This window comes from Heterodontus francisci, chromosome 46, assembly GCF_036365525.1.
Source record: "Heterodontus francisci isolate sHetFra1 chromosome 46, sHetFra1.hap1, whole genome shotgun sequence".
Taxonomy (NCBI): domain Eukaryota; kingdom Metazoa; phylum Chordata; class Chondrichthyes; order Heterodontiformes; family Heterodontidae; genus Heterodontus; species Heterodontus francisci.
In genome coordinates, this window is record NC_090416.1 from 13,943,253 (window position 1) to 13,958,981 (window position 15,729).

A 15,729-nucleotide genomic window follows, 5' to 3' on the forward strand; every position below is an offset into this window, starting at 1 on the left:
CCATCATTTCCACCTTCCCCCGCCCCCCCCCCCCCCCCTCCCCACCCCCCAACCCCGCTGATTAACCCTTTGCTGGAGTGGAGTGGAGTGGGGGTGGGGGGATGGGGGGGGGGGGGAGCAGAACACAATTCGACAGATGCTCAGCCCTTTTCTAGTCTGAGCGGTCAGGCCGGTGAGTGGTGGCATGCTATTCTACCCTTTGAAGCATTGCAAATGAGCCTCATCCTGAGGTAGAAGTTTGGGCCTAGTGGGTAAGTGTGCTACTGAGACATGTGGAGTGCGATAGGCCTCAAGTCACATCCCTGCTCTGGGCTGGGTCAACTGACCTTAGTACCCCTTATCAGGGAATTGCATGCCCCCAATTTAACATTCTCTGTCTCTCTCTCTCTGAACATCCTTCGACTCTGTTTATCCTCACTGGACTCTTGGTTTTCTACTTGGGGGGGGGGAGGGGGTCTCAATTTTTTTCAAAATTAGTTATGAATTTTCAACAGGAGCCTAAATGTGAATGTCTCTGTGTGAACCTCCTTTGGTTTTGCTGTGTGCTTGCCTTTCTGCATGTCTGTGTCCTTGCCTCTACCCACCTCTGCCTCCCTGTCTTTCTCACGGTGTCACTATAACTCCCTATGTGTCTCTATATTATCTTTGTCTTTGTCTTTTCGATTTACTGTCTCTGTATTACTCTATATTTCTCCCTCTCCATCCATCTCTCTCCCCGTACTGCTCCATATCTCTGTTCCTCTACTTCTATCTCTCCCACTATCTGATTTTCTGTCTATCTCTCTTTTGCACTGTACCTCCCTCTATCCATCTCTAACTTTCTCTTTCTCTCTTTGCATGCGCACCCTGTGCTGCACCTACCCCTGTTTAGGAGCAGCACGGTAGTGTTTTACACCTCTGTGAACTCCAGGGAGAAGGCGCAGCTGTGGAGCAAAGCTGGGTAGAAGAACATGTTTTAAACCTGTACTGTGCAAATTCAGATTGCAAAAAAATAAAAGCTACTCTTTTACTCAGCATTGGAATCTCAAAAAGTCTTATGCCGGAATGTAGAACTGAGCATCATGACTTTGTTTCTTTAATATTTTTCTTTCTAGAAGGGGAGTGTATAAAATTCAGATATTCAAGACTCTCGATGGCCCATGTGACAACGAGTCCCACAGAGCATGAAAGTTATCAGTTTAATCCCAAGTCTGTGCTATAAGCAGCATGGTCCCAAATATTTACCTGACTCTTATTTATGTAAATAAATTCAGAAAAAACACAGCCTCAGACATGGCTCAGTGGGCAACACTCTGGATCAGGTCATGGGTTCGCGCCTCCACTCCAGAGCCTCCAGAGCCTTGTACATAATTTAGGCTGACACTCCTACTATCAGTATTGATGAAGCGCTGCACTGTCGGAGCTGCAGTCTTTCAGATGAGACGTTAAGTCAAGACTCCGTCTGCCCTCTTGGGTGAACATAAAAGATCCCACTGCACTATCTTAAAGAAAAGCAGAGGCGTTCTCCCTGGTGCCAATATTTATCCCTCAATCAACATCACTAAAAACGATTATCCAGTCACTATCTGATTGCTGACTGTGGGAGCTTGCTGTGCACAAGTTGGCAGCAGCATTACAGCAGTGACAACATTTCAAATGTTGTCTGGAAATGCTTTGGGATGTCCTAAAGTCACAAAGTCGCTATTTAAGTGCAATTTCTTTCTTTTTCCTTTCTGCTCTTACCTTTTCTTCCATACAACCATTCAGTGCATTATTCTTGCTCTCCAGTTCAGCGTTGGCTTTGAGGAACTTGTCGTCGATATCGCTGATGTAGCGTTTCTTGTCATCAAGGTTCATGCTTATCTCAGTCAACTGGTTCTGCAGATCATCCCTTGCCTTCCTCAGCTTCCCTGTCACCTCCCTCACCTGCCCGTTCTCCTGCTTTAGCAAGGCATTCTCCGACATTACAGTCCACTGGTAGAAGGCCAGAGCAATCAGTAGAAACAGCAGCCCCACCACAATCACAAGAGGGTTCTTGCCACCCATCTTTTTTTCAGCAGGCTCCCTTTCCCACAGCCCTGAGCTGTTCTTTGGCAACTAGAGCAAGGCAGAGCAAGGCAGAATTAACTACAGGCTCTTCTTCACAGGCTAATGCTCGTAACTGACGCCAGATATTGCACTTAATGCAGCTACTTCCTTTAAAGCTAGATAATGAATAACCTTTCACAGAATAATCTGTCCAACCTGTTAGACGGTGAAACGTGCCAACAATTGTGACAGAAGCTTCTCTGCCAGCAACTGGGTGTGGCCTGCACAGAGGGCGTTTAGTTTTGCTGTTTAAATTTTTTTTTAAAATTATTTTTAACTCGCAGTGCTCGCACTTTATTAACGGGTTTACTTCCTGATCATTGGTTCAGTTCAACATCTGGACCCGAGATCGAGGCGGGTGGTTGAGACAGCAGAGTCCAAGGTCGGAACAGGCACCCGCCAACTTGAACAATCCCAACTAAATAGGCAATTCCCCACCCCACCAAAGTTCTCTCTGTCTCTCTCCTGAAGGCACCGGGCTTTTGCTGTGATTTGGTTCTGAAAACACTGACGACACCACCCCCCTCCTCCTCCTTCCCATTCTAGGCATCAGCCGTATCTCAACAGGTAGTACGCTCACCCCCCCCCCCCCAAGTCAGAGTGGTCGCAGGTTCAAGTCACAAGCCAGGGACTTGGAACAAAAATGTGTTGAGTCTCCCCACAGCTCCCTTAGGTGCCTCATTAAAGGAAAGTAAAATGAGTAAATGCGTCAAACTTAAAATTCGCATCCTTGTGCTCAGATCTTTCCACAGCCTTGCTCCACCACCCCCACACCACCCCCCCCCCCTCCCCCCATCTCTGTAACCTCCTACAACCCAAGATCTCTGTGCTCCTCCAGTTCTGACCATACTGACCCAACCACCTTTAAACAATGTACCAATTCCAGTCCTGCTGGTGCACTGCAGCTCTGCTACCCCCTTCTGGACAAATACAACTCTTGCAACAGATTAAATAAATTATTTTAAAGCAAATATTAACTTAAAAATTAAATTTCAACAATTGGAAAGTTGAAGATAAATGTCTGATTATGGTGAGATTATTGTTGTCTCTGTTTTTCAAACAAATTATTTAACTCTGCTTTTGTGTTCAAACATAACAAAAAAGAAAAGTATATAGGATGGAAAAAGCTATGCTTATATATATATATATATATATGTTAGTACACTGAGACAGGTTATCACTGAAGCCCCTGATACACTGTACAATTCTTCCACGCCCCGATATACTGCATAACTCCTCCGCACCTGATATGCTGCACAGTTCCTCCACGCCCTGATACCACGCTGTGATGCCTCCACACACCAATACACTGCACTGTCAGAGGGGCAGTACTGAGGGAGTGCTACTCTGTCAGAGGAGCAGTGCTGAGGGAGTGCTGCACTGTCAGAGAGGCAGTGCTGAGGGAGCGCTACACTGTCAGAGGAGCAGTGCTGAGGGAGCACTGCACTGTCAGAGAGGCAGTGCTGAGGGAGCGCTGCAGTGTCGAAGGGTCGGTACCGAGGGAGCGCTGCACTGTCGGAGGTGCAGTCTTTCGGATGAGACCTTAAACGGAGGCCCCCTTATATGGAAGGAAAAGATCACATGGCCATTATTCGAGGAAGAGTAGGGAGGTTCTCCCTCATCTCTTGGGTCAATATTTATCCCTCAGCCAACAATACTAAAAAAAAACTATCTGGTCATTATCATAATGCTATTTGTGAGATCTTGCTGAGCCCAAATTGGCTGCTGTGTTACACCAGTAACTACACTTCAAAAAGTACTTCATTAGCTTTACGATGTTCTGAACTCATGGAACAGGGTATAGTAATGCAGATTATTTTCTTTATTTCATAAACTGTTGACTTTTGATGGAGATTTTGTGAATGACACTATGGCCACTATTTTGAAGACTAGCAGGGGACTTGGTCTCTAATGTCCTGGCCAATACATCATTCAAACACATTATCCAGTCATTAAATCATTTGATTCAGATTTCTGCTCAGTTAAGTGGCCCAAGGCCCACAGTGCAGGGTACTGAAGAGTTTTTGAATGACTAAGAGATGAGACAAGTCTTTCTTCCTTTTCCTCTTAACTGCTCCAACAGCAATTGTACTCAGCACCATACCACCCTGGGAGAGTATGGCACTGGGAAGATGGGGAGGGGAGACAGAAAAGGACTGAAGGAGGGGAGCAAGAGGATGACAGCGTAGCACTCTCTCAGTACTGCACCAAGGGCTTAAATCCACAATTGTCTGACACGGAGCCAAGAGACCTATCAATAAGCCAAGTGGTGATCACAAGAGAGAGAGAGAGAGAGATTAAAAAGATCATGCAGCTGTTAGACTCTCTCAAAGGTACTCTCACAAGTAGTGCTGGAATTTTTTTTGTTTAAACATTTTGGGTTTCCAGGTGTAAATTAGTCTCAGGGGCAGCGTGTTTGGTTTAACTGAAATAAACAATGGTTCTCCTTCCAACAACTGGTAGAACCCCAAAAGATGCTCGACATAACAAGCATACATGATCAGAAAAAGGCCAAGAGAAAGAAAGACTTGTATTTCTATAGCATCTTCCATGATCTTAGGATGTTCCAAAGCGATTTACAGCCAATGAAACACGGCAGCCAATTCACACACAGTAAGCTCCCACAAACATCAATGTGATAATGACCAGATTAATCTGCTTTAATGATGTTGGTTGAGGAATACATATTGTCACAGGACACCAGGAACAAAGTCCCTGCTCTTCTTTGAAATAGTGGCCGTGGAATCTTTTATGTCCGCCTGAGAAAGAAGACAGGGTCTCGGTTTAACATCCCATCGGAAATAAACGGCATCGCCAACAGTGCTGCTCGCCCTCGGTATTGCACTCATAGAGTGCTACCAACTGAGCCACAAATGAAGGGAGACATTGGGAGAATTTTATGCAGAGGGCACTTTGGACGTGGACCTGACCAGAAACAGTGGGGGCAAATGAATCCAGAATAGTTTTTCTTCCTTGGGACGTTTTATCTGCTTTCAAAGCACTAGAGAAACACACGCTGTCATCATAACAAATGACTGCATTTGAATTGCTGTTCATCGATGAGTTTTTTGTTCCACTTTTAACATTTATCAAGATCACAAAGCCGTACAGCACAGAAGGAGGCCATTTATCCCATCATGCCTGTGCCAGCTCTTTGAAAGAGCTATCCAGTTAGTCCCACATCCACCACCGTTTCCCCCCCCGCCCCCCACTCTTTCCCCGTAGCCTTGCGAATCTTTCCTTCTCAAATATACAGTATATTTGAATCTGCTTCCACCACTCTTTCAGGTAGCATGGGAGATGGTGACGTGGTGGTAATGTCATTGAACTAGTAATCTAGAGGCCCCAGGCTAATGCGCTGGGGACACGGGTTCAAATCCCACCATGGCAGCTGGTGGAATTTAAATTCAAATAAAAATCTGAAATTGAAAGCTGGTCTCAGTAATGGTGCTACGAAACTATCACTGATTGTCATAAAAACCTATCTTGTTCAGTAATGCCCTTTAGGGAAGGAAATCTGCTGTCCTCACCTGGTCTGGCCTATGTGTGGCTCCAGACCAGGGTTGTACAACCTTTTCATGTGGAGATGGGGGGGGGGGGTGGGCACATTACAATTTTTGTCTTACACGGGGCAGATGAGACAATTTCAGAAAGATAAAGGCACTAAAAATGTATCTATTAATCAAAATAACAAATGATTTTTGTGAAGAAGCTTTAAATGAGAAGACTAATTTGTTGACTTACTTTCTCTTCACTATGTTGGACACTGATTTAGTGAGATACCTGGCATTTTTCTTTTTGCTTGCACATGTAGTCAATGTCTGACCACACACTTCCTGTAGTGATGTGGAGTATTCTAGATAGATGTCCATTTGTCAGGAGTGATCTTAATCGCTCTCCCTCCCTCCTCTCTCTCTCTGTCTGTCTGTCTCTCCCCCTCCCTCCCTGTGTCCCCCTTCTCTCTGTTCCCCTCCCGTATTGTTCCCCCCTCTCTGTATTGTTCCCTCCCATCTGTCATTCCCCACACTGTGTTTCATCCCCCCCTCTTTCTCGTTCCCCCTCCCCCTCTCTGTCCCCTCCTCTCTCCGCGCTCCCTCTCTCTTTCCCCACACCACCTCTCCCCACCCCATCTCTCACCGTTGCTGAGAGCAGGAGCTGAGGTTTCTGAACTGCGGACAAATACGCGGTTTTCTTTTTTAAAAATCGGAACCTGCCGGAAAACCCCGAAGTTGTCCTGACAGGTGCTGGGAATAGGAACAGCGGTTTCCGAACTTCGGACAGATTCGTTGATTGCCAGCAGGTTCCGAATTTCATAAAAGCCCACCGGAAAACCCCAGATCTGTCCGAAGTTCGGAAGCCGCTGTTCCCGCTCTCAGCATCTGTCAGCTGTGAATGTGGTAAGGAGAGTTAGTGAGCATTATGTGAGCTTGGAAATTCCAATTCAGCTGTTAAAGGGACATTGTGATTTTTTTTTTAAAGCCAGGCTGGTTGGAAAGAAGAAACCAATGGGAAATTTCTCATCTCTGAAATTAACACTCATGGACCCCTGTCATGGATGAGGAATGGCCAGGTACATTTTACTTTCGCGGGCCAGATGGAAACCTTTGGCGGGCCGGATCCTGCTCCAGACACACACCAATACGAACGACTCTTAACTGCCCTCTGAAATTTTTTTTAAAAATTCTTTCATGGGATGTGGGCGTCGCAGGCCAGGCCAGCATTTATTGCCCATCCCTTGAACTGAGTGGCTTGCTAGGCCATTTCAAGGGAATGTAAGAGTCAACCACATTGCTGTGGATCTGGAGTCACATGCAGGCCAGACTAGGTAAGGACAGCAGATTTCCTTCCCTAAAAGACATTAGTGAACCAGATGGGTTTTTTACAACAATCGACAATGGTTTCATGGCCATCATTAGACTAGCTTTAAATTCCAGATTTATTAATTGAATTCAAATTCCACCTTCTGCTGTGGTGGGATTCGAACCCATGTCCCCAGAGCAATACCTGGGTCTCTGGGTTACTAGTCCAGTGACAATACCAGTACGCCACCGCCTCCCCATAATGGCTGAGCAAACCACTGTTGTCAAGGGCAATTACGGATGGGCAACAAATGCTGGCATTGCCTGCAATGCTCACATCCTATGAAAGAATAAGATAAACATTCCAGATCATAACAACTCACTGTGTAAAAAAACTTCTCATCTCCCCATCTGGCTCATTTACCAACTATCTTAAATCTGTGTCCTCTGGTTACCGACCCTCCTGCCAATGAAAACAGATTCTATCAAAGCCCTTCATAATTTTGAACACTTCTATTAAAGCTCACCTTAACCTTCCCTGATCCAATGAGAATGATCCTGGTATTCCTGGTCTCTCACATAACTGAAGCCCCTCATCCCTGGGACTATTCTGGTAAATCTCCCCAAGGCCTTGACATTCTTCCCAATTCTGGTGCCCAGAATTGGACATAATACTCTGCCTGAGTGAGGCCTTAACTTCCTCTGACGTGAGGGGAACAAGCCCAGCTTTTGTAGTCCCTCCGCATAACTGAAGTCCCTGATGCTTTAACTGAAGAGCACAGTGTTGGTGCCCTTCACACTCCATGCTGAAGGTTATAGTTAATGATTAGCTCAAGGGACACTCTGTTTGACCTTGGGTATACAGTGGAGGCCGGGGAAGGGCCTGGAGGGGGGATCGCTGCTGTGAACTGACTAAAGATATTGACAGTGTGCAGTGGGGCAGAATGAAAGTGCGAACGGAGACCCTTCCAATATGAATCAGGACTGTCCAACCCAATCATCCTCATGCCAACACCACTTCCCCTTGCGGCAATGTACTAATTGCTCAATGGGAACAGGGGCCATCTTTAAAGAGGGAGGAAGGGAGGACAGTATTCCAAGGTTATCTGGTCTTTCCGATCCATTGATTCCTCAATGTGACTTCATCTTCTTTGCAGTGATCGGAGGGTTGGGAAGTGCCATCAGTTCCAAGCTGTTCCCTTTTGTTCAAAGTTACAGCACCCTTCCTTCCCCTTCTTATAAGGAGACCATCCAACTACATCATGATACTTTAGCACTTCAGTAAATTAAGATTTGCATTTATTTGGCCCTCACTAGCACTGATCCTGTTTCTTTCTCTGGTTTCTCTACTATCTCCCCACAAGCCCTCTCCGAACTCAACTTGTTCAGTGAACCCACCTCCTACTGCCTCAATGCTACTCCCACAATTGACTACCCAGCCTCCCTCCCTGGCTGCCATGCTAGCTGACATTGTAAAGCGAGTTCCCTCTCTTGGGTACCGTCCCCCTCCCTTATGAAAAAAAATCCATCCTCGATCACCCCGCCCTTGCAAACAACCGCCCCATCTCTTTTCTCTAGAGTCCATGAACATGTTGTTCGCCTCCCAAATCCATGCCCAGCTTTCACATTTGAATCTTCCCAGTTAGGTTTCTGGCCCTTTATATGTGGCTCCCATGTGTCTATAAAATTATTTCAAAACTTGTATGCTGGCCCTGTGGTGTTCTCATAGTCTTGTTAATAAAGATCTAACTTCTTTCAATAGATAAGATGGCAACAGAGTTTGGAAAGGGAGAGAAAGAGACCAGATACTTCTGGCTAGGTACTCCAATGACTCTGTGACAGTTGTCAAGGAAAAATTGACGGTGTGTTGTTGACATCGCAGTTTTACAATGGCAAATTTCAATATACAAGCATGACCAAAGGTCGTGACAAGAGGAAGTACATACTCTATGCAAGAATTTTAGTACACAGACGCATTTTTTTTCACTGATTATTTTTCCTCTTCTGCTGAGGATGCTGACTTTGGCTGGCATTTGTTTGCACAGGCGCTGGACACCTTCCGCTATCTCTTGCCCAAATAGCCACTCTCCACAAGTGAGCCCAGACAGTGAGCAGAAGCAGCTATTCAGCTCTGGAGGGCATCAATAAGGAGGCTGATCTTTCCCCTTGTTCGGCCACATGTACAATTACCAGAGTGGGAGGTTTAGGAATTGGCCATCGTTCTGGCTCACGGCTGATTTCAACACACCCCATCCTCCACTTTGCTCTCTAGCTCAGGGGCACTGAAACCAAAAGCAGTACCATTACTGCTGAGATGAGTTAACAGTACAGGAAGAGGGTATGGAATCTGCGATTCTCCTGACCTGTATGACTCAGCATCACAGCTGAGTGGTTCAGTCAGCGAGCTGGGTGGGGTCAGTTATCTCCATGTTTCACACACACACCATGTAAGACTTAGTTTTAAAATCACCACCACTGGGACCTCAGCACACACTTTCCATAACCCAGAAATCCTTGCAGATTCCATGTTTTCCCGTACCACGCTCTCTGTAACAGATTCAAAATTCTGCATAGATATTGTGCCAAAATTTCATACTTTCTGTTCCCTGGTCTTGATTAAAAAGAAAAAAAAAAGACTTGCATTTCTATAGCGCCTTTCACCACCTCAGGATGTCCCAAAGCGTTTTACAGCCAATGAAGTAACTAATGATGTGTAGTCACTGTTGTATTGTATGGAACTCAGCTGGCGATTTGCACACAGCAAGCTCCCACAAACAGCAATGTGATAATGATCAGATCGGCTGTTAATCTGCTGTTGGTCGAAGGATAAATATTGGCTCCAGGACATCAGAAAGAACTCTCCTGCTCTTCTTCGAAATAGTACCATGGGATCTTTTCCATACACCTAGAGGGCAGACATTGGTTTAACAATTTATCTGAAAGACGGCACCTCCGACAGTGCAGCACTCCCTCAGTATTGACCCTCCGACAATGCAGCGCATCCTCAGTACTGCCCATCCGACAGCACAGCACTCCCTCAGTACTGCCCCTCCGACAACGCAGCACTCCCTCAGTACTGCCCATCCGACAGCACAGCACTCCCTCAGTACTGCCCATCCGACAGCACAGCACTCCCTCAGTACTGACACTCCAACAGTGCAGCACTCCTTTAGTGCTGCCATTCCGACAGCACGGTACTCCCCCAGTACTGACCCTCCGACTGTGCAGCACTCCCTCGGTACTGACCCTCTGACAGTGCTGCACTCCCTTAGTACTGACCCTGTGGCAGTGCAGCGCTCCCTCAGTACTGATCCTCTGACTGTGCAGCACTCCCCCAGTACTGACCCTCCGACAGTGCTGCACTCCCTTAGTACTGACCCTGTGGCAGTGCAGCGCTCCCTCAGTACTGATCCTCCGACTGTGCAGCACTCCCTCAGTACTGGCACCAGCAGCGTCAGCCTAAATTTTGTGCTCAACTCTGGCGTGGGACTTAAACAAATGACTTTTTGACTCTGAAGCATACATCAGTTAAAGCCTTGATGCTATTCAAAACCAGACTGATGAATGCTGTTGTTCAATGTATATTTTCACAGTAAGGTTCCTTAGTTAAATGTGCTAGTAACGGATTAACCTCCATCCCCCAACACCCCTCTGTACGTTGCTAGCTCTAGGCGAGCCAACCAGAGAAAGCATCAGGCTCATCGATTTGATAGATTTTCTGAAATCTTTATCTGGGGCACTGCAAACTGAGGACAGAGGGAAATAATCAATAGACTTAATTACACTGAACACACATACATGTGGCACTCTGACCTGACTCTAAACTGTGCTAGGGGTGTATAAAAAGGCAGAAGGATCTCAGGCAAGGAGGCAGGACAGACGCCATGGCCTGCACATTGGGTCCTGGGCTCCCTTGGCACACGAGAAGGCTCACTCCGAGAGAAGGACCTTCATCTGACAGGTTTTACTTTCAGTTTGAAAGAGTTTTTAGTTGGTATATTCAAGAAAGGGTGCATCTCACCAGCAGAACTGGTGATAAATATGAGACTGGTGGACAAAAAAAAGTAAAGAACTTGTATTTATACATCCTCAGGACAGTTTTCCAAGAGATCAAGATTTGGGGGCGGGGGGGGGGGGGGTGTGGGTGGGAGGTTTATAATGTGTTTGCTAAATGGAACAAAGAAACAGGGTGTGATGAGGAGAAAGATTGAGGGGATTAAAGTGTGCGTTAAATGGAACAGGGAGTGAACATGAGAAAGATTGAGAAGTTGAAATGTGTGTTAAATGGAACGGTGTGATCAGGAGAGAGATTGAGGGGTTAATATATTAAATGAACAAGATGGGAGAGATATTAGGGGTTTTTGTGGGTTAATCTATGAAATCATCGCCACCTTGCTGAGCTGCAGTAAGGAACTGAGTTCTGTTAGAGCACAAATGGATTGTTTCTGCATGCTGCATGGCTAGACCCACTTGAAGCGCAGTACGCAGCCTTGTCTATCCAGTCATGTCTTAACGTGAACACCAGATTTAATATGCAGCGAGCCGTTACGATCTGGAACACGCTGCCCGAAAGGGCGGTGGAAGCAGATTCAATAGTAACTTCCAAAAGGGAATTGGATAAATACTTGAAAAGGGAAAATCTTCAGGGCTACGAGTAAAGGCTGCGGGAGGGGGACTAATTGGATAGCTCTTTCAAAGAACCAGCACATGGATGATGGGCCAAATGGCCTCCTTATGAGCTTTATGATTCTGGTTATCAGAAATTTTGAATTCTGAAGAAAGGTTAAGGAAGTTGGGGTTTTGCTTTGAAGAAAAGGAATGTTTGAGATGATGTATATTGAGGTGTTTCAGGAATTTGCATGCTGTGGCCACAGAAGGTAAGGACAGAATGAATTCCACTCAATGATTCTGTGATGTTGTAGGTATTGGCGTTTGGGATCTATCTGACCTAAATGTTCTCGGGGCTCCTCTCCAGGATTTTCTGAAGTAGCCCATGGACTCGAGACCTCACTGATCGCGTCACCGCATTGCTCAGGATCGTTGATCGCCAGTCCCCTTTGCTCTGGACTCCACAGACCACCCCCCTACCACTTCCTCTGGACCATGCAGATCATCGGGTTTGTTTTCTTGCTCAGCCGGATTCTGTTTGATATGTTTGATATTGGGTTGTTTTTTTGAAAAAGCAACTATATATCAGACATATTCCTCCAGCGTCTGGCCCATTCGACAGGAGATGGACCATCATCCACACGACTGTAATAAATTTGTTTACGGACACAAGTGTGTGAGAGAGTTTAAGTCGATCATACTTCAGACTTCACACTTTGAAGTGTCACATTTAGTCACAGATCCAAAACAGTCTTAAAAATAAATATAAAGAAAGAGGAAGAAATAAATTCATTTTGCGCAGCTGCCAATCCTCAGAGAAACAATTGCCCTCCAATTGACCATATGTCATGCTTAGCAGCAATTACCCTCTAGCTGACCGCTACATTTGTTCATTTACAGCAATTACCCTCTAGCTGACCTCTAGGTGTGCTCAGTTATAGTATTTAGCCATGTAGCTTAAAAGGGACAGGTCATGTTACTTAACATTGAGCCTTAGTAGCAAGGTCAGAGGGACCTTGGGGGTCCATGTGCGCCGATCCATGAATGTGGCAGGACATATTGAGAGAGCACTTAGCAAAGCATATGGGATCTTGGCCTACATAAATAGAGGTATTGAGCACAAAAGCAAGGAAGTCATGCTGAACTTTTATAAAGCTCTAGTTTGGCCACAACTAGAGTACTGTGTCCCGTTCTGGTCACCACACTTTAGGAAGGGTATGAAGGTCTCTGAAAAGGTGCAGAGAAGATTTACCAGAATGGTTTCAGGGATGATATTGGGTTTGGAGAAGCTGTGGTTGTTCTCCATGGAGCAAAGGAGACTGAGGGGAGATTTGATAGAGGTGTACAAGATTATGACAGGTTTAGATAAGGTAGAAAAAAGCTATTCCCATTAGCCGATGGACTAGGAGACATAGATTTACGGTTTTGGGCAAGAGTTGGGTGGGGAGGGGGGTGTGAGGAAGAACTTGTTTTTAACATGGTGGGTGATAATGACCTGGAACTCACTGCCTACAAGGATGGTAGAAGCAGAGACGATGAATGATTTCAAAAGGAAATTTGATGGCACAAGAGAAATAAACATGCAAGGCCTTGAGAATTAAGCAGGGGAATGGGACTAACTGGATTGCTCTACGGAGTGCCGGTATGGATTCAATGGGCCAAATGGCCTCCTTCTGTGCTTTAATAACTCTATGACTAGATTGTGTGTTACATTGGTAAAACAATGTGTCCTCCTACTATCGTGAGTAGTGTGAACAGCAGACCTGCTAATAAATGAAACAATTGATTAATAAAGGTACAACTGCCCTGCTGTTCGTGTTTTGTTTATATTTTAAACTTATTTGCAATTATTGCGTGTGTGTGTGTGTATATATATATATGTATATATATATATATATATATATATATATCTGTGAGTAACAATGCAAGCAGTGGAACCAGAGAAAAGATATTATACACAAGAAAACAACTCTAGCCACACTTCTGGACTCACTAACAGTGTTAGGTTTTCTGGTATATCCCAAATTCTGATGGGTTTTGACAGAGTAAATAGGAGAAAGTCTTTCCACTTGTAGGTGGGTCAGTAACGAGACGATACAGCTTTTTAAGACCATTGGCAGAAGAAACAGAGGGGGAGATGAGGAGAATTTTTTTTTTACACAGTGAGTTGTCGTGATCTGGTACGCGCTGCCTGAAAGGGCGGTGGAAGCTAATTCAATAGTAGCTTTCAAAAGGGAATTGGATAAATATCTGAAGGGAAAATTTTTTGCTGAGCTATGAGGAAAGAGCAGAGAGGAGTGGGACTAATTTGATAGCTCTTTCAAAGAGTCGGCACAGGGACGATGGGGCAAATGGCCTCCTCCTGTGCTGTAAGATTCTGCAAGTAAACTGACCGAATAATGAACGGAAAGCAACTGGGATGAGAATGCCCTGTAGTCCTTTATTCTTAATGAAATTCAGGAGTTAGTTTATGCTTATGTATCTTTCTCTCTCTGTCTGTCTCCTATGCTGCTCCCCGTCTCTTTCTATCCTTTAAAAAAAATTTCTCACTCCCTCTATTGTTCTCTGCCTGTTCATGCTTGCGTCTTCCTCTCTCTCCCTCTCTCTATATGTTACGCTGCTCCCTCTCTCTCTTTATAATACTGATCTATTTCTCTCTCTCCCTGCCTCTGTCACTGTCTCTCTGCCTATTCATGCATGCTTCTCTCTCTCTCTCTTCAAAAAAAACAGCTCACCCTTAGCCTGCAACCCACCTGTTGACATACCCAACTGCCAGCGACTGAGTTCCGATGTGATAGGGTCACCGTCACCTGTCTGTGCAGTGATACTACCAGACAATGGCCTTTTATGGAGCTTCGAGCCCTGTAAATAGCCCTCTCCTTTGTTTCCTGTAATCCACCATTGTAATCCGGAAAATGCGTGACGTTATCATCAGGGAACATGTGCCATAAAACTCGAATGTAAACTGAGCTCTGCCAGCAAGGAGCAGGATTCATGCTTCTTTTATTAGGCAGAATGTAATTTCCTGATATATTTTTCTTTCCCCCCCCCACGCCCCCACCATCACACCTCACCACCCTTCTCCCCCTACCAACTCCCCAAAGATCCAGACAGCGAATGTTGCAATGCGCATCACAGCCCATTCCACTTCTTTCTCATCTTGTGCACATCGGATTGATGGATGTTCATACTGGGAATGAAACAACTTTGTTTCTACCTCCAGTGACAGCATCAGCACTCCCGGGGCAGGTACAGGGTGGCGGGGGGGGGGGGGGGGGGGGTGGTTAGATACAGTGCAAAACTTCCTTTACTCTGTCCTCATCAAACACTCCCAGGATAAGTACAGCACGGGGTTAGATACGGAGTAAAGCTCCCTCTACACTGTCCCCATCAAACACTCCCAGGACAGGTACAGCACGGGGTTAGATACAGAGTAAAGCTCCCTCTACACTGTCCCCATCAAACACTCCCAGGAGAGGTATAGCACGGGGTTAGATACAGAGTAAAGCTCCCTCTACACTGTCCTCATCAAACACTCCCAGGAGAGGTACAGCACGGGGTTAGATACAGAGTAAAGCTCCCTCTACACTGTCCCCCATCAAACACTCCCAGGACAGGGACAGCACAGGGTTAGATACAGAGTAAAGCTCCCTCTACACTGTCCCCATCAAACACTCCCAGGAGAGGTACAGCACAGGGTTATTCTTGGTTCAGCAGAGGTCATCGGACGGAAGTCGTGTCTGATTTAGAAACATAGAAAATAGGAGCAGGATTAGGCCATTCGGCCCTTTGAACCCGCTCCGCCATTCATTATGATCATGGCTGTTCATCTAACTCAGTAACCTGTTCCTGCTTTCGCCCCATACCCTTTGATCCCTTTAGACCCAAGAGCTACATCTATAGAATTTCTTCCACCTTCGCCCAGAGGAGCTGAGTTTCCTACTGCCACTGAGATCTGTAATTCAGGAAAGATCAGGTATTGGACCCGGGACCTTCTGGGTTTATACAGGTGCACAGTGACAGTCACACTTAACGACAGGATCTGGCATGACTGGGGGATTCTGATGATAGCAGATTCCAGGAAGCACTTCTTCCTCTGAGGCTTCACTGCGTAAGTACACTACCCAGGGTGACAGCAAGACCAGGGAAAGTCTGAATTGATTTCAGCTGCAAGTACAATTGACCTCCCTGTGGCTCAGTGGGTAGCATTCTCACCTTTTAATCAGAAGGTTGTGGATTTGAGGCCCACTTCACA

At 45.8% G+C, this 15,729-nt stretch overlaps 1 protein-coding gene across 3 annotated transcripts in view; it reads right to left on the reverse strand.

Moving 5' to 3' along the window:
- Positions 1-15,729, reverse strand: part of LOC137356920 (protein GOLM2-like) — a 52,504-nt gene that overhangs the window by 21,980 nt on the left and 14,795 nt on the right. For all 3 annotated transcript variants that reach the window (XM_068022769.1, XM_068022768.1, XM_068022767.1), the window contains one exon: positions 1,723-2,076. In XM_068022769.1, coding sequence (XP_067878870.1) covers positions 1,723-2,025 — 303 coding nt within the window. In that variant the 5' untranslated portion in view covers positions 2,026-2,076. The remainder of the gene's footprint in view (positions 1-1,722; positions 2,077-15,729) is intronic.